Source organism: Nelusetta ayraudi, unplaced genomic scaffold, assembly GCF_046127955.1.
Source record: "Nelusetta ayraudi isolate G7.1 ecotype Tasmania unplaced genomic scaffold, CSIRO-AGI_Nayr_v1 ptg000005l, whole genome shotgun sequence".
NCBI classification, from domain to species: Eukaryota; Metazoa; Chordata; class Actinopteri; order Tetraodontiformes; family Monacanthidae; genus Nelusetta; species Nelusetta ayraudi.
In genome coordinates this window covers 1,062,906-1,082,551 of record NW_027466055.1, presented here as the reverse complement: position 1 = coordinate 1,082,551, position 19,646 = coordinate 1,062,906, and the positions used below count along the sequence as shown (strand labels likewise).

The 19,646-nt window shown below is 44.0% G+C and overlaps 2 protein-coding genes across 2 annotated transcripts in view; both read left to right on the top strand.

Moving 5' to 3' along the window:
- Positions 1–19,646, top strand: part of ercc3 (excision repair cross-complementation group 3) — a 172,274-nt gene that overhangs the window by 50,462 nt on the left and 102,166 nt on the right. The gene's annotated exons all lie outside the window — the stretch shown is intronic.
- Positions 13,730–18,770, top strand: obi1 (ORC ubiquitin ligase 1). Its single transcript, XM_076047299.1, has 6 exons — positions 13,730–13,899; positions 14,119–14,254; positions 15,224–15,306; positions 15,760–15,981; positions 16,825–16,913; positions 17,110–18,770. Exons 1-6 carry the CDS (start codon positions 13,828–13,830, stop codon positions 18,413–18,415), a joined length of 1,908 nt encoding a protein of 635 aa, XP_075903414.1. The 5' UTR covers positions 13,730–13,827; the 3' UTR covers positions 18,416–18,770.

Below are 19,646 nucleotides of genomic sequence, written 5' to 3'. Positions count from 1 at the left end.
GAAGATGAAATTGTTCATTCTTGCAACACCCAAGACAGTGGGAGTGGAGACGCAGACAGGGTCAATCTGCTGTGACCCTCCGCAACATGTCGTTATGCTTGCTAATCAGATTTAGAGACAACAAGTGAAGGGATGGCCTCTCTGGGCCGTTTGCTTTTGCAAATGGATCTGCTTAATATGGGAGATTAATAGACTGCGATCTAATCTTCTCTGTGATTGAAGCTGTGATCGAGTTACAGAGAAACATGATGGATGTTGAGGCGTTGGCACGTGAGAGCCATGTTAACCCTTTACAGACTGGATGCGAGGTTTCTTTGGAACTGTTTGCAGAGGATGTGGAGGAGGGACTCACAAGAACGAAGATGTCTGCATTGCTGTCAGTTATCAGCTGTGGAATTTAGAAAGGCGTCCCTCATCTCCAAGTCTTTCAGATTTGGAACTAAACAAACACAATATTCCTTTTCCATTTTAGAAAAAGACAAACTAATTTTTTTTTTTTTTTTATCCAAACAGCTGCAACAATTTATTTTACATTATATTAATTTTATACTATAAAAAAAAAATTCAGTAGTGGACAAATAATTATTCCGCTTAAGTACATTTTCAATCATTCTTGTAGACAAATGAGACTGACAGTCATCGTTTACAATTTTACAAGTAAAAAAAAAAAAAAAAATTTCATTAAGTCAACGTTTGAAGATGCTGCTGCATGATTAAACTACTACCCAAATCTACAACTGTGAGTTGGAGAGAAATGAGATTATGCAGCCTTGTCAGTCTCTGCCAATGTCTTACATACAATACCTGTTTTAAGCATTTCAAACAACTATTATTGCTAATTTCGACTACAGTCAACTTGTACAAAGGCTGCATTTGATTATCAGGTTATTATAAATCAATAACATGCAACTAGCATTCTGTACAGTTTCCCTTTTGCAGTAAAGATGGCATAGAATTTTGATATGATGCATTGCATTCTGGGGCCTTAATGCAAGCAGAGGAGATCCTGTCTCTGCAGTATTCTCCCCAGCTTTAAAAAAAAAAATAGTAAGAAAATAGTGGGAGCAGCACCATGGTTGTAAGAGCCTGTGTAAATCACAGGGAGAAGCTGTCGTCCCCAACAGGGCCTTGTTAGTCGCTCCAGAACCATAATGGCTGATGCCTTACAGGCAAACTAATTATAAGGTACTTAACAGTCCGGACCTACAATACATCTGCCATAGGCTGGGGAGGCTAGAATGGGAAGAACAGCCACCCCCCCCCCCCCAGTGCCCCTCAACCCCCCCCCCCCTCCCCCTTTACACCTTCAACTCTTTCTCTTTAGACCTCTTTGCAAAACCTTTGTTCTTTATCTCTTTGCTCCTCCTTTTCTACATTTCTCTCTATTTCTATTTCTATTTCTATTCCTTCTTCTTCTTTTTTTTTTAACACCCTAAGTGTCTTCCTTTCTCTCCCCCATTTTGCTGTTCTCTCCGGGAACCAGCTGGGGAAGTGGCCTCGGGACACAAGCTAGAAGGATGCAACCATATGCTAGATATTTTCATGGAAGATGTGCGTGCGTGCGTGCGCGTGTGCGTGCATGTAGGTACGATGTGTGTGTGTGTGCAGGGAGAAGGCACGAGGAGACGTTTGACTTCTTGTTGAAATGTACAGCATAGCAGCTAAGTAGGACATTTATCTGGCAGTGGTTTGCCTTCCCCTGTTGTGCTTGTGCACCCGTTCCTGAGTTCCCTCTCTATCCCACAGCTAAACACCTTCTACACGGAGCATTTCTGCTGCTGTTCAGCTGCAATACCTCCTCTCTCTCCACACACACACACACACACACACACACACACACACACACACAGGCACACACAGACACAGGCACACACAGACACGGCAAACTGTAGAGGCAGACTGCTGAGAGCGAACTGCTCAAGACACCGTCACAGCTTGCTCATTAGACAGTTTCTTCTTGGATTGAGGCCAAATATCTGCGGGTCATAAACTCACTGATGTAACAGGCAGCGGAGCTCACACATCCAGGGAAGCGTTCAAAAGCAACACGCTGCTTTCGAGTCCTGCCATCATTTTTTTTTACGCCGCTCGTGATGCATTTCATCTGCCAATGTGACTTGACAGCAGAGGTGGGTCCTTGCTGAGGAGAAACGCGTCACATGAAAAGCCTCCAGATGACCTTTGTGAAAGTAGGCCCGTCACAACGCTCTGCTGTCGCTGTAGCCAGCACCGCTTTCACAAAGCGACTTTAGCGCTGCGAAATGATGCCTTTCTCGCTCTCGCCGTGCACCACCAGCGGAGCAGGGTTGACCTTTAAAGCCAACAGTCGATAATACAGCGGGGAGAAGGAGGGAAAAGAGCGGAGATTAATGCTTCATCAGCAAATATCGGACCGTCCCAGCACTAACTTTGATCTGCGCAGCCATATCTCCCACCGTGCTGTGTTGGTCTGGCACTTTTCTAGGCTGATATCTGTCAAAGAACGCCGTGGCTTGAACTTATTTTACTGTGGTAATGAATAGTCATATTTTACTAAAATGTATTGGAATTTATTCAGTATTACTATTCATTATCAGTATTTTTTGATGTCGTACTAAATCAATGTGCATTTTTTACTATGTGTTATATATTTTTAATGCGATATCAGTGCTCTTTGTTGGTCAATACAAGCAAGAAAGATGAAGAAATACATGGTAAAAATATGCTAATATCTGGATCTGTTGGCCAGAACAACTGAGCGACCTGCTCTTTTGAAAACATGAACTGTTGTTGCTTATTATTTACCAAATGTTAATCTGGTAAGTCTGCTGTTTCTGTTATGTAAATCTGAGTGATTGGAAGTATTTTTCAAAGACATTAAAAACAACAAACTCACACCGGGCTGAATATTTGAAGCGGAAAAATAGCACAGGAGAGCCATGTTCATCTGCTGCTAATAACTCACACGTGTACTTTTTATTTTGTAAGACGTATTGAGCAGCTCTTTCCTTACGTCACTCCCGTCCCATTCACATGCGCACGTTTTTAGCCCCCCAGGGTTCGAACATTAAGGGGCAGGCTCCATCTCTCATTAACCTGCTGGTTGAATAAATCAAAGTCCAGGGCAGGGAGGGGAACCGCGGCCTCGGCCATTCAGATAAGAAGAACACCCTACACCAGCTCATAGCCTACAGCACAGTGATATATGGATCTACAAAGGCTAATAGCAAAGTATTGACAGGGAAATGGTGTGCTTATCCTGCTCCAGCGTGCTGGGGAGAGGTCCCCGAAGCAGATGGGACCCACTTTAGGGACAGCAAGAGAGCAGAATGGGTGTGATAGAATGAGGTAGAGATGCACTGGGACACATTAAGGTCTTTATGATTTCATTTCATCCAATTTGTCTCAGAGTTTCAGTCTACAAATAAACAACAGTAAATCCCACGCACGTTTTCGTGTTGATGAGCGCTTTTAGACTCTCGCTTATACTTTTGAATCAGGAGTGGCAGAATATTTCACTGTAGCACATCAGCACCTTGGACAGCCTCACATAAGAGGGAGGGGGGAAATTTGTAGCAGCTGAAGAGGGATGGCAAGCCAATAATGAACGGTTTAAAAAGCTAATTTGATTTACATTTATAAGGGAAAATGTAAAAAAAAAATAAATAAAAAAAAATATGGAGTATCTATTATATCAAAAATACCACAGATACACAAATTCTTTGGACGCCACGTTAACCCCTCACCAATTCCACACTGTGCTCTTGTATTTTCTTTCAGTGTGCACGCAGCTGCACAACACTGCAGACACAGGGGCTCCAGTCAGCAATACTCTTTTCTGACAGGAGGCTATAGATCAAGATGTAGGTTGCGCTCTCATTGGTGGATTCCTTCATGCCGGTGTCAGTAGGTTATCGCTGTGGGGCCTCCACCTTGTTCCAAGTGTCGGCTCCATCGAGCTCAACCAATTCCTCCTCCGCTGCGGCTGCAGGTGCGGGAGGCTGCAGGCCCTAATGGCAACACTTTGTCAACCTCTGAGAGGATGCACTAAAAAACGGCAACCTCTGATGTCAGATAAATGTGTTAATATGGTTAAGGCACTTGACCACCGGGGATGATGTTGTTAAGGCCTCCAGTGAAGCATTCCATTACTAGTTAAGAACTCGCAATGCTGGGCGGTTTTTCAACAATGCCGAGTACTGTGTGTTGACCGTACAAGCTGAGAGGGGGCAGTGCTGTAACGCAAGTAAGGGAGCGAGATATGTTAAAAATGATAACGATACAACACCGCTGTTCAGCCACAAGGGCCAGACATTCAACCTATTGATATGAGTGTGAATCGGTGAAACGGAGGGACATCCAGAGTGTGTACTTCCACCAAGGCCTGGCAGCCCTCTCACACAGGCACCTCAGCACTCAATACACAACACACATTTAATTTGCTGCACGCTGGTGGCAGGTGCACAATCATTTTCTGCCGCTGTTTGTAATTGTAAAGGAGCGAGGAAGACGGCAGCCCTGACACACATTTGGATCCTTCACATCTGTATTTGGATCCACACTCGTTTCAGTGCACTTATAGATACCAGCACCCGGTGTGAGCCAGACAAGATCAATTAAAAGTAACCCCCTCCTCAAAAATAACAACAACAACAACAACAACAACAAGATCCCTTTATCTGTGTCCCATCTTTGGCAGGTGCAATTAAACAATAACAGGGTGAAACCAAATGGAGCAAGAGTTGGATGATAACTGAGCTCCATTCCAATTATTTACTAAAAAACAAACCAAAACAACTAATTATTAAGTGGTCATAGCCATGTCAGAACTGGTAAAACACACACAAATACTCATTAATGTCACCAAACGACATCGCAAGTGACCATCTCAACATCTGGACATGAAGCACTGCACTGGGGCCTGTCCATGGCCATCATTACCCACTTGACATCTTTATAACTCCATGCAGGAGGAAGTCCTGGCCGCAGCCAGAGAGACAAAAGCCGAGTGCCAAAGTGGCCCCATGGTGTCAGCGTGGCACATCAGAGTTTTGTGTCGAAATAATTAGCCTGTTTAGATGCCATCTGGCCTCTGGTTGCTGGCATGTGGCACAGGCCAGGTGCTCCATGGGTAATACCACAGAGAGCCATCTACAGTGGGCTCATGAGTGGCGCTGGCCACCCCCGACACCGTCTGGATCCAGTGAACCACCGTGCAAGTCTAGAGCAGGGCCTGAGCAAAGCGTGCAGACCAGACAGTGTTTAGGGAGAGGAAGTAAAAGTATGTCGGCTTGAAGAGAACAGTGAAAAAAAAACAAAAAAAATCAGCAGCGTGGTAAGAAGAGCTTTTAAAATGTACGGTCCATCCCAGGGAAATATCTATGGGTGCATTGTTTTTCTTTCTGCTTACACCACGACTCCTTCCTCAATCAAACCAACGAGTGTCTTATCTCGGAAAAGCAGGCGTCATTTGATGACTGCCCTGCCTGATTGAAGCCAAAAATCTGAAGACGACTCTGATTTTTTTTTTCTTTTTTTTTTTTTTTTAGGCAGTTCAGTAGGCCAGTAACTTGATAAGGCCCCTGGATTTACTCGATGAGGTAGAAAGTTCCTGAGCAAGCAGCGCGCATGTGGTTGTTGTTCCCAGAGGGCTGTGAAACCGTATCTGCCCTGGAGGAGGATCCTCTTTGGTAAGCACTTCTTATCCAGGCCATCACTGCAGCCGATAGTGGCAGGGTAATATCCAGTAACTGCAGCTTTATGTGCGATCCAATACTCGGATCAATCCCTCCAACGGGAGGATTGCCATTAACCCCAGATCTCTCTCTCTCTCTCTCTCTCTCTCTCTCTCTCGCTCTCTCTCTCTCTCTCTCTTCTTTTCCTTTTGTTTTCTCCGCCCTCCATCCGTTTAATTCTGCTCCAGCAATCAACAAATAATTTCTCTCTCTCTCTCTCTCTCTCAAAAAAAAAGACAATTGCAGCTCCATATGACAACACATGACTCCATATGACTGCATGAGACTCCGTGTAAACCAAGAAAAGGCCATTATGGGTAAAGTCAGTGGGTCAGAACCACTGGGCTGAATGATCACTGCCAACTGTCAGAACTCTTATGATTCAACACCTTCCTGGCCACTCAAAGTGTGATGTGAACATGGTGAGTCCATGCACAGGTGTGTGGGTGCTGAAGCTCAATTCATGCATTTGTATTAGAATGCAGTCGAACATATAGTATGCTTAAATGTGCGTTGTGTGTGTGTGTGTGTGTGTGTGTGTGTGAGTGTGTGTGTGTTTCAGCGGGTACAAGCAGGCATTTTTTTTGCGAGTGTGTGTGTGTGGACGTGCAGAGAAAGCGAGGAGGACCGTTTTGAGGAGAGGTGGAGTGAACAGAGGAGAGACGCTGTGGTTTGAGATTTTGTTTGAAACTTCCAATACTTTGGGGAGCGTCGCCCCGTCTACCATCCATCCCATGTGACTGAGATGGAGAAATACAGAGTGAAGCAAAGATATGCGGCTCCCGTGGCACAATTCTCTCCCTCTCTCGCTGAATATAAATGGATAAATTGTGGCTGAAAATATTGTATCTGGGACTCCTCCTGTATTCTTTCAATACAAAATGGGCTTTGTATTTTAGAGCAGGCAGGTCTGGCAGACTTTATCAAATATAATCATAGACATTTATTGAGAATGGGTGACTGCACATGCAGATTTCATTTTAAAATCTATTACCTAAACACTATGAATAACGTCAGATTAAAGAATTTGAGCTTTATTGAGTGTAATTTACAAAATTATTATTATTATTTTTTTTTTACAAGAAAAGAGCCTTGTTTTAAATTGTTGTAATTTGAACATTTAAAGATGTCAGTCAGTAGTTTGTATCATGACTAATGGCATCCATTTCAAACTGTCCACAGTGTCACTACAGCATTCACTGGCTCAAGAGGCAAAGACAATTTCAAATATTTGAACCTAATTAAGTCAACTGTCTAACTGTCAAACTGTTTCAAGCCCAGCGAGAAGTCTGAGAAGTTTCACTTACCTCCAGTGTGTCTCTATCTTCCTCCCTAAAGGGTCGAGACCCCAGCGCTGCATCCCAGTGGCAGGATGGCGAGGTCGCGAGCATCCTCCCTCGCTTCCACAGCAATGTCACAGGCCACGGACCGGGAGGCTGAGCAGCTGGGCTACATCCCCGGTAAGCCCAGCAGTAGCCGTGTGGGCTTGCCGGCAGCTCTCTGTCAGCGGGACCGGTCAGTCAGCGGCGGGACGGGGGCAGAGACGAGGGGACAGGCAGACGGCAAGGCGAGCCCAGCCTGTGTGGGCTCCGCTGGAAGGCTTTTCTGCCTCGCCTTCCCTGAATGAAAGCAATCCTTACGAGTGAATGGGTAATGAGAGACCGGCTCCTGAGATTTTAGCTTTCTTAATCATGTTCATAATTAATTCAAGAACATTGATAATTTCATTACATTCTTTTTGTCTTATCAATAAATGATGTGCCTGCACTTTTAGCCTTGTGTATACGCGAGAGAGGGAAGGAGAGAGGGAAGGAGAGAGGGAAGGAGAGAGAGAGGGACAAGAGAAGTAATACTGCACTAAAAGCACAGGAGATGGAAAATGATACAAACAGGGAAGTGGTAATTATAATCTGTGACCAAGCCACTGGCTGCACAATATGAAGTCAAGTGGCTACAAATAATTAATAAGGCCTCATGTTGTGGGCGTGTGTGTGTGTGTGTGTGTGTGTGTGCGTGTGTGTGTGTGCGTGTGCGCGCGCCTGCCGGCCTGCGTTCCTGGTGTGGGTGAGGAGTTTAGGGGGTGAGGTGGAGCGAATGATTTCACCGTCTCTGTTTTCGTGTTTTTCCTCAGCGGGTCGTGACGATCAGAGGACGCGGCTCCGCGGTCTGCAGTTTTCACCGTCGCTGCGGCGCACGCGGAACACAACGGCCGTGTTGGTGACATCCTCACCTTTAAACCGAGGGGTGCGCACGGATGATGCACGTCTCGTAGTGCCCTTCACATCCACTGTGGGCTCAGGTTGCAGGAACACGAGCGGCTCTCTCTCCTCCCTCCCCTCTGTCAGGTCAAGAAAAAGGGGGTGGGGGGGTGGGGGGGGTGGAAGACACAAACCATTGACTGCCTCATCGTGCCACCTATTATTTCCAGCTCTTTGGCAGCCAGAGTAATGAGATAATATGCATATTTAATAGTTCATCCCCAGTATACTGGATAACCCTTCACCCCATTGTGCTCTGATACAGATTCCGTGCTTCATCAATCGACAAACCGGATCAGAACGGAGCTGAAAATAGCGTCAGAGGGGGACACATGGATGGAAACGGGGTGTAATGGATATCGCAGCTTCCTAAAAATACTGTGAGGGTGACAGAGTCTGCGGGGAAACTCTGGATCACAGTCGGCTCTCTGTGCACCAAAGCGAGACAGGTGGATAAATGGCTGTAAAGCGGTACGTCCAGACAGTGAGTGATGGGCCGCGCTGTCAAAAGTCTAATCCGCTAACAGATTAGTGGAACGAGCTGTTTATTCTGATCAGACTCTCTCAAGATAAAATCATTAATCTGTCGCCTTGGGGGTATTTAAAGCATCATTGTCGTGTTTCAATTACCATGAATCATTTGCAATAAAGTCCTTTTTTTTTCTATGGATTTTCAGTCACGTTCAAAAATAGCAATGAAGTAAGAAATCTACGGTGGCCGATGAGGACAAACCGGCCGCAGACGGTCAAATTTTGCAAACGCAGAAATGATGCAAAAGGTAAAAGACGCAAACGCAGGATAGAAATGCGAAATTGAAATTGAGAAAATACCAAAAAAAAAACCATGCGAAACCCAAAAACAACTTAATGACAAAAATTCAGTAAACGGAGCATAAGTGCGCCAGGCCACTAGGGGCACTCATCCTGAGACCTCAGTCCTGTGGAGAAGAAGAAAGATTAAAATTTGTTCAGCTTTTGGAGAGGAGGAACGACAAGATGTCTTATTTAATGACAAGATATTATAATTTCATATTAAAATAATAAAAAAAAACGATAGAGGAGCAAAAGATTTATGTAGCGAAGATTAGCTTACTTGAGACTTCCCTGGTCGGGGCCCCCTAGTGGCCTGGCGCAGCACTGTTTTGTTTCGTGAAATTGCAGCATTTCTCTCTTGCATTTGTTTCTGGTTTCTTGTGTTTTCTGGTATTTGTGTAATTTATCATTTCACATTTATTTGCTACGTTTGTTTGTTTTTGTTTCTGCATTCTTTTTGTGTTTCTAGCATTTGGACATTCAAGGTGCATTTGACCTTGTTGGCCACCATAGAAATCAGAGTCATTTGACCGTAAAGTGCAGTGCGTCCACACTAATGCCATTTGATTTTGGTCACTTGTAATGGATTTTCAGCACATGACACACGACAATACATATTGGTAAAGCTATATGAGGCATTAGAGATTCAAGTGCTTTATGTCCTATTTATTTCTTATGTGCCACGGGCCGTCTGTCCTGAGATATGACCAGCTCAACACAAGAAACCTTTAATAAAATAAAAAAGTAAAGAGGGGAAAATAGAGATTTACGGCCGGCCATTTCGACAGTGGACTTGATATAAGGTGTTCATAACAAGTTTTGCATTTTATTTCCGGTCCCCTCACACACATTTTAATCATATTTTATGTGATCTATGTATGCAGCACTCATCCTCTCTCTGTCACCCAACCTCTCCAATGTGTTCCTCTTAAACAGATTGCTACAATACTTGTAATGATGGTCCTTCCCAGCTGTGCTGCAGGAGAGGGAGAAGGGGCAGCAGGCTATAGTATTACCATAATACCCCCACCGCCCCCCCCCCCTCCACTGTCCCATGGGTCCACGAGGGGCTGCACAGGGATGCAGGGTAACTTGGCTGTGGAGGGGATTCAACCGACTGGCGGCTCTGCAGGCCATGTGAATGTGCATGCATGCACGCATGTGTGTGTGTGTGTGTGTGTGTGTGTGTGTGTGTGTGTGTGTGTGTGTGTGTGTGCACGTGTGTGTGAGACTCTGACAGGGCTGAACCTGCCCGTGGGCGATGTAATAAAAGCGCCACACACTGCTGGTAGTGACGGTGGCACTGCCGCTGCTGCAGAGAAGGGGATAAATATAAACTGGGCCCGCATCAAGGACGGCCCTCCAGTCACAGCCTGACTTACATCCTAATAATTAGAGCCCTTTACAATAAAACAAGAATTTGCAGCCGTGCATCTATTTTACTTGTTATGTCGCAGCAGTGGGGGGCGAGGGGTGTAGTGGGGGGGGGGGGGGGGGTGAGGAGGGGTTGGACTGTCCCGAAACCCTGTGAGGGGGTTTGATTCCAGCAACATTGGCCAGTGGTTTGCAGTATGTCTCCTTTGTATGTGTGTGTTGTTGTTAAAACCTGGAAAAGTACAAAAATAATACAGGGCCTTTAGATTTGAAGGTCGGCCCCTTTTAAAAAATGCCTGGTTTTACATCTATATATATATATATACATACATATGTGTGTGTGTGTATATATATGTATATACATATATATATACATATATATATATATATATATATATATATATATACATATATATATGTATATACATATATATATATATATATATATATATAAATATATATATACATACATATGTGTGTGTGTGTATATATATATATGTATATATATATGTATATATATATATATATGTATATATATATGTATATATATATATATATATATATATATATATATATATATACATATACATAGTGTAAAATAGTGTAAAATGGCACCACTAATAATGTTTGGTTTAACTATTATTGAAAATAAGAACTAAGCCTTTGCGGATGTGAAGGAAGAGCATGTTTTTATTTTAGCACACAAACACACAAGCAGCCACTTACTCCAGTCCACCTCAGATAGTGGCAAATCAATAGAGGAGGTCTGCAGGTAGCTGTCGCATGTTATCTCAGACCTCCTAATGTGGCTAATCCCATTACTCTTATACTCTCTGCCCATACATCTTCTTCTGTGTATTGTTATCTGCGCACTTGAAAATGATGAAATGGGGACCGGCTAGAAAACATTTTATTCTGTTTTACCTTCATGGGCAATAAAAAAGCAGCACTTTGCAGGGACCAGTTAGGCACCGTACTAAAAGTGATAGAAGACTTTTTTTGTGTTTGGAAATGTTTCAAATGAATTTCACACAATTTGTCCAGTCTACCTCTGGCTCCCCGTCAAACTGATGTGTGAGGATTTCCAACAACCCCTAACCCTGGAGAAGAGAGAGGAGGGTGAAAGAGAGAGAGAGGGGGGGTGGGGGGGCACCTGAGAGTGGGTGGCAGTCCAGGCAGGGGGTATCCGGCTAATTAAAGTGAGCATTTGTCACAGATTAAGCCTTAAACAGAAAAGGTCATGTGGGCACCAGCGTGCACACTTCCAACGCTGTGCTCTTAGGGCAGTCTAAACCTTTCCGCATTAAATGGTAAAGATGCTATTTGCTAGAGATGGGGGTCGGGACTCGGATCAAGACCTGTGGCAAGATTGACACTTGGGTCATTGGTTCTTCACTGTCCATTACACATGCTGGTCAAATCAGGCAATCGGTGTCATTTAGGGATGAAAAATAAGTCGTGAAACAAGATCAATAGATGGAGCCGTCTGAAAGAGCTGTGATTAATTGACTGTCATCAATTAATGACCTGGCCTGTTGCAAGCAGTGCAGTCTTAGGTAGACTGTGAGACGACAAGGTATTCCTTTAAATTCAATGTATTGTATTAGTCAGTTATCCTAGAGTGAGTTTTTTTCTTTCATATAAAAACAAAAACACACCTTCTTCACTACTTTTTTTTAAAAAATTTTTTATTATAGCACACTGGAAAACCTTGCTGAGGTTCAGTATCCTCAATGTAGGGCACACGTTTATGTTATTTAAAAACAATGAACCAAATAAGACACGAGCTTGGCTGGAAAGCTGTGACTGCAAATACCTCCATGTTCCTCACAGTTGCTATAAATATATTTCACATTTCCATCCTTATTTGTGACTTTTCTTTGCACAGGTCTATGCATTGTTTTGTATTAGACAATGGCAGCGTGCACATTCAAGTATTAAACATGTCGAATGTTTAATCATTTTAATTTGTCACCACAAACATTCTGATAAAACAAGCTGTGGTATTTAAATTAGAGGAGAACCAAAGTGTCCCATAAATATTCTGTTGAAAACAACCCAACACTTACTGGTGTTTAGAATGTCGGATGAGTGTACAAGAGTTTCTTTTGCAGTGGATCAATGGTAATCACATTAGATCCTGGGAAGATGTCCTGGTTTGAGACAGGATGAAGAACAGGACATGTTGGTTAAGATATGAGTAATGGCTCAGGGGGACTTAACTGTGGTGGATGCCATTTGAAACATGTGTAGAGGAATTATGTTAATGTTATCATTATAGATTGGAGGGTTCAACTAACATGAAGGTTTGGCTGATACGTTCTCTTTACTCACAGGCTCTAACTAAATAAATATGCCTTCGGTTATCATACAAATCAACTAGCTATAAACTAGCAGCATTTCTTCTCTGTCGACATAAACAATGTCTTAAGGTTATATTACTTTTTCATAACGTTTAATTTAATTTTAATTATCGGGGACTCTTTGAACTCTATCTGTCTAAATCAACTTTTTCTTTATTCTTTGAGTGCTGAAAAACTTTGCAGCATAAACAAAATCTGTCTATTTTTTACTCATCATTTGAACCAAGGCATCTGGATACTGCTGCGTATCTGCAAGGGCAATGTGTTCTCATGTACTTTCCCTCTTTAAACCTTCAGAAACTCCTTTATGCCATGTTTATTTTCAGTTTCAGTTTCACCTGTATTCCAGTATAAACTGTGACATGCAAAAATACCCACTAATTCGACAGTTGCAGGTTGGTTGCAGTTCAGATTGTTACACAGAATTAAAGCTTTTTTTTCCCGCACACCCAAGCAGTAAACTAAACCCATTGATGGAAAACTATTTTTGCATCCACCATGTGCACTGAATTTGTCTAAAAACCCTGTGTTGGAGTGGCAACAGAAATATCTAAAATTATGATTTGTTTTTAAAGCTAATTTTAATTAGTTCATCTTATATGAAGTGTCCTGGCAACACCTCAACGTGACTAGTGTCATCTTCTCTCGTGATTTCACCCTTTATACATATAAAAAGACAAAAATAACGACAACAACGACGACAACAACAATCACAGAATTGTTGGCTGACTGCCGCTACTTAACTCCTAATTCATAACCAATGGATTATTTTGAAATAAGACCATTACCTATTGAAATAATCATGCAATCTACAAGGAATATTGAAATCCAACACTTCCAGTGACTACTTATTTCTTTTTTTTTTTTAATCAAATAACCTGCCTGCAACTCCAGCCAGGTTGCTCTCAAATGTAGCTCTGATTGTGTCTTACGTTATCTTAGTATTGACTGCAACACAACTGTCATGCCTGAGTTTTTTGGGCCACAATGTGGTCATCACGTAACAGTAAAGGTTAAACTTTCCAAAACTCCTACCGTCACTTTATTTTGAGGACGTAACGGTTGTTTGTATCTGCTCATTATAACCGTTTAAAACGTAGATTAGCATCTGACCTCAGCTTCTGGCAGTTATCGCTTTATTGGCACGACGGGTCGTTTGAGGAGTCGCAAGTGTTTTGGCCTTTCTGGCTTCCCGTAGTCTGTTGCGAAACGGCGCGCTCGTGAGGCGGACTGGTGGGAAATTTGTACCTCCTTCAGCGGAAGTTGTGTATTGTGTTTGTGTTCGGCGTGTGCTCCTCCGAGGCGATGGCGGTGAACTTCCAGACTTCGACTCTCTGTCTGACTTTGCCGATCTCGTGTCAGATATGCCTCGGAAAGGTAACGGCCGAGCACCGGTTTGAACTGGCGCCACAGAACCCTCTGTTTGACAGCGCGGGTTCGACGGAACCGAACAAAGTGCTGCGATCGTGTCAAAACAGTGGACGACGTTGCTGTCCAGCGTCACATCTGAAACTTTCTAACGCAGGTGATCGTTAAAGTGCGAATGTGTGTCTCTCTCTATTTGCGCGCGCGCGTGTGTGTGTGTGCGGGGTGCAGGTCAGGCAGCCGGTCATCTGTGCCAACCACCACGTGTTCTGCTCGTCCTGTATGGAAATGTGGCTCAAGAAAGCGAACCAGTGTCCCACCTGCAGAGTCCCCATCACGGCGGACAACCCGTGCAGAGAGATCATCGGTGAGTAGCACAGTAGCACAGCTCCACCAGGTCCAACAGTAGCACAGCTCCACCGCCTCCACCAGGCCCAACAAGTAGAGTAGAGTAGAGCTGTAGTTTTATCAAAATACCGGACGGGCCAATATCAAGTACCATGAAAAAAAAACACCAAAAACCCTAAACTTTCAGATTGCAAGTTAGTTTAGTTTTCATACATTCAGAATACTGAGCCATGGTTAATATTTGAGTTTCCATGTGTGTGTGTGTGTGTGTGTTTTGACAGAGTAAGTTACGTTCTTTATTTTTTAAAGCCCAGTTTCATTGTGAGTGTGCTTATGAAGCGGTCTAAGCATCTGAGCAAATCCACATGACTTTTGACCAAAAGTGTCATCAAATATTTACACTCTGTAAATGGAAAAATGTCATTTGGCTTTGTGAACTGCAATCTCTCACAGCATGACGTTAACCACGGCGCCGTGATTCTTATTGCCAAATTGTAGCTGATCCACGGGGGCAGAGTCATTGGGTCACTGCGATATATGCAATGCAAAGAATCTTAGCATGTCAACGCAAGCTACGCTGCAACTCCTTGTGAAACCTGGCGGTGATTTGAAGTGTGGCCTGTGCAGATTGCATGATGAGAATGCAAACAGACAACATCAGCGTTGTGGGGGGTCGGGGGGGGAGCACTGATGAGGCTCATCAGCATTATTTCTGGCAGTTGGTTTTCTGACGGAGGTTATTGCAGCGCCATGACAGCAACCCTCTTTTAAGCAGCCTCTCTGTGCAGTGCTGGACCTTGGTCCGGTCCAAGGAGATGAAGCTGCTCTTCATCTCTGTGCAGTTTGTTTTCCCCCGTCGGTAATTTCACTAAGCAGCCCCCAAAACTTTTGTAAAACGTGGCTTGACGCGTTGACTCCGTCTGAACCGAATTTCTTTTTAACATCACTTGCATGTCTAGTTTGTTTACGCTTGACTGTGTCCCTGCAGGAGGCACAAACGAGAGCGACAGTCCTTCCACGAGGAAATGTCTGAGGAAAACCAGAGGGGAACTGCTTCTACGGGAGTACGAGGTGAGGATTTGTTGTTGCGACGTCTCACCTGTTACCGTACGGATTCAGCTACATGTTGTCAAAACAATCCTATAGATGCCCGTTAGAGCTGCTGCCGGTTTGTGTTGCATTGTTGTCATTTTTCTGCATATTCTGTCTGAGGTAAAGTCAGTAAAACTGCTGGGTTGTTTTGTTTTGTTTTACATGAAGAATCTCATCTCCATGAAAACATAAAAGTTTTTTTTTTCTTATAGCAGCTGTTCACTGATGTTGGGCTGATGTTGAAGAATGAACACAGTTTACCCGCTAGAGCAGTTTGACACTTCCTGTAGAGACAGTTTAAACTGGGAAAGCACACACAAAAAAAAAAAAAAAAAATCGTGACTCACTTCCATTGACGCATTCACAAAAAAAAAAAAAGTGGAGTGGGCACCAACTTCAGCATCGTCGTCATGACATATTTCCCATCAACAGGAGGAAATTGAATTGCTCATGAGAGAAAATGAGGAGCTGAAATCCAGAAATGAGATTCTTGAGTCGCAACTGAAGACACCGTCGGATCCCAGCAAGACCAATGCAGGACAAACGGAAGAGAAAACCGTCGACCCCGTCGTTCTGGAAGAATTGTCAAACAACCTGCAAACAGCCACGGACGTCTGTGAGAAAATAAAGCAAGACATGGACAAACTCAAGGAGGTACATGTCTGTCGTTGTCACACGGTGGTTGTCACGAGGAACCTTGTTAAGGGCGAAAATAAATATGACATTTATTTTTTTTTTAAACGCTCACATTTATTTCAAAAAATAAATGAGATAAATGTGGAGCCTTGCTCGTGTACATATATTCATTATGTATAATGAATATATGCAATAGCAATACACGATATGTAACCTTATGACTGAAGTTATCTGCACACACTACTTGCTCACAAAAAGTTTCGGATATTTGAATTTTGTGTGATATTTATGCATAATGTGAAAAGTTCATGCCAGTTCGTTCTCATTAGACCTTTTATGATGGCGTCGTGATGTCAAAATGTAAACATGGTTTGTGGTTAGAGAACAGAATGTAATGCAGTAAGTAATGCAACAGTGGACGTGTGCACGCAAAGTTTACATACAAAGGAAGTCAACTTATTTAGTTATTTCTTTTTTTTTTTATTTTATTTATTTCAAACTTGAATTTAAAAAAAAAAAAAAGATTACTATGCATCAATGCACAGACAAAAATATAAATGAAAACAATAAGATAATTAAATGATGAGACAGACCTAACCGAAAGGTCACCAGTCTGAAAAGCAGTGGGAGGAAGCACAACTTCTCTGATCCCACCCCTTCTTCTGAACTCACGTCCCACTGGAAAGCTTTTAGTGCATTTGAGGTGTTTTCAGAAATATGAGCCGAATATCTTAAACAGTTTGTGAGCAGTGTATAGATGTTACATAATGCACCTGCTGAGTAAAGATGTCCTTGTTTGACGCCGTCCGTTTATTTGCTCCCTCTGAAATAATGTGTGGCATTCCCAACCTGCGTCCACAGGCAAACAAGGCTCTGCGATCACAAAATGTCGACCTGGTGCAAGAAAACATGAGACTGAAAGCAGAGGTGGCGAGCCGATCTCCACAAAAGTAAGAGTCTTTGGTTGTAATCATGCACCAAATAAACACAGCTTTTGAATATTTGCTTGTATATGAAACCGAAGAATTAAATTGTAAAGCTAAATTGTTGCCTGTGTCTGAAGATCCACAGTAGGCGATTTTGTGTTTCATTGGGCTTTTTTTCTTGAGTGTAACAACTTGAAGACACAAACTCCTCTCTCCTCAGATTTGGTCGGTACACCGTCGCAGCGCTGGAGGCTAAAATCCAGCAGTATGAACGCAACATGGAGCATTTAAAGAAGGCTCTGGAGCGCAGCGACCAGTACATCGAGGAGCTGGAGTCCAGGCTGAGAAAACCCGAGAGCAGATGCCAGGAGGCGCAGGACGTGCACAGGGCTGACGCAGCAGGCGCAGCAGGCGCAGCAGGCACAAACGCTCTCTCACAGCAGCAGAGAATCAACATGATGATGAGGAGCTTGAGTGACACTGAGAGAAGCTCCATCTGTAGCAATCCAGAGGCAGAGTACCAGGCTTTTTCACGGAATCCCGCTCTTGCGTGCGCTCCACCTGCAAATGATAAAGAGCCTCAGAAGAGCCACAGCAGCGTCGGCCACAATGAGAAGAACCTTGAAGGTGCCTCCCCGGATTTCTCGCCCGCCACACCGTCCTCTGCCTTCCGCTCACTGACTCTGCGAAGCCCCGGCGTCCGAGAAAAGAAAGTTGCGTTCAAACCGGTTTCTCATCTAAGGAGGCTTGAGTTTGATGATTTTCCAAGTCCGGAGAAGAGCTCCGGCTCGGCACAGGAGAAGCTGAGCTGTGACCTTGACAAGACCCCCAAGTGTCTTCCTTCAAAAGCAGACTCAGAACCCTCCAAGTCTGTCCTGTGGGACGGCTGGCCCAGATCTGACTCTGCCAGCGAGCCAGGTCCGAGCGGAGAGAGCGCCGTTCCAGGAGCCACGTCGGCCCCTGCTGACGACCAGGACCACGACAGCCTCCACATGTCCAGCGAGGCCTCCATGGACGCAGCGTATCTGGACAAAATCTCCGAGTTGGACTCCATGATGCTGGACGGAGAGAGTTCCAGCAGCCGGGGGTCTCAGCTGTCTCTGGTGTCCTGCCCTTCCGAAGACCTGGACAGCACCGTTGTCCCGGATCCTGAAGAGCGTCCCGATGTGTCGTCCAGCCCCCCGCAGGGTGACACCACCCACCAGGACCAGCGTGGAGCTCCAGAGGGAACCGGTGGAGCCTCTTCAGAGGGACAGTGCACCACACTGGGGTCAGGTGGTGCAGGTGGTGCCACCGTCCACGGGGGCTCCGCTCAGACTGATGAACTGTCCTTTGATTTGCTGTTTCAGCCACTGGAGAACAGTTGTGGAGACCCTGGTGCGAGCCCTTCCACCTCCTCCAGCTGCCACGACAAACCTACGAGTGCAGCAAAAGACAGACAAGCAATGAGCAGCCAGCCGACTAAGAGGAAGTCCCACAGTCCCTTCAGCACGAACAGCCCCACAAAGCTCTCCAAGCTCATGTGAGCTCTGTGGAACGAACCTTCTCTCGGGCATTATGTCGCTTTTCTGCTAAATGCTTGACCATAAAACTACAACTACAGGTTTGTCAAGTTGTCATTTTAGTAGTCCACTGTTTGGTCTGAATGGAAGGTAAAGACCGAGACCAATAAACTTGAAGTCTGTGTTTTCTCATGGCGTGCTGTGACAGGTTCAAACATGCTAGGCTGAAGGTTTATTATTATTATTTTTTTTGCCATTTTAGTGTGATGTAATAACATGCAATGATGAAAACAAATGTCATTGAAAAAGACTGCAAACAACACAGAAGCCAAACTACTGTTGTGTTGTACAAGGTGGCAAATAAAACAATGATGATGATTTTTCTGTGCCGTCAGGTCAAATGAAACGACTGTTTGGTCCATGTGTGTTTCTGCATTGTGACTTTTGGAAGGATGGCTTCAAAACAAACAAGCTGGTAGCATTCCTTGTCATTTGCTGGTAGTTCACCTCCGCCCACATTAAACTGACACGTTCATTTGGTGCCATTAACAGTCGGAAAAGTGTAGCTTATTAATGCAGACATTGCCCAGACGCACGCAATGATTCCTTTGTAGCGCCTGATTTATTATGCAAATTTAACGATACCATGTATATTTCACATACCTCTAATCGCTGCATGAAAATTTAATTGGGCGGCCGTTGTGGCTTGGACAAATGAAGTGTTAATTCATTGGGATTAATTAATTTAGGTAAAGACTGTGTACAAGGTTGGGCCGGTGTATTAAATCAATTTGTTTTGAGCTCATCTGGCGTTGATGGGCCCTAATGATGCGGCTACAGAGCCCGTGCAGCCTCTGCAGCCACACACACCAACTGGGCTAATTATCAAATTCATCATTTTGATTCTCCTCTCAATTATTGTATTAATAATCATAATAATTAATAGTTATTGCATTGTATATATATTTTTATTTATTTATTTATTTTAGTTCTTTGTAATAATTCCCCAAACAGTTTCAATAAAACTGGCCACAAAAATGATAACCTCGGATAAAGAAGGAAGTCAGGTGACATTCGGACACGCGCAGGTGGACTGAAATCAATTCTTAACAAAAAAAAAAACAAAAAACCCCAAAACAAAACAAAAAGCGTCTAGTCTCCAGATGTGAGTGCGTGCTGCCCCTTGAGCTGTTCTCTCCACCCCCCCCCCCGCCACCCCCCCTAATCTATCAGCCTGCTGCTCGCTGCTCCGCCA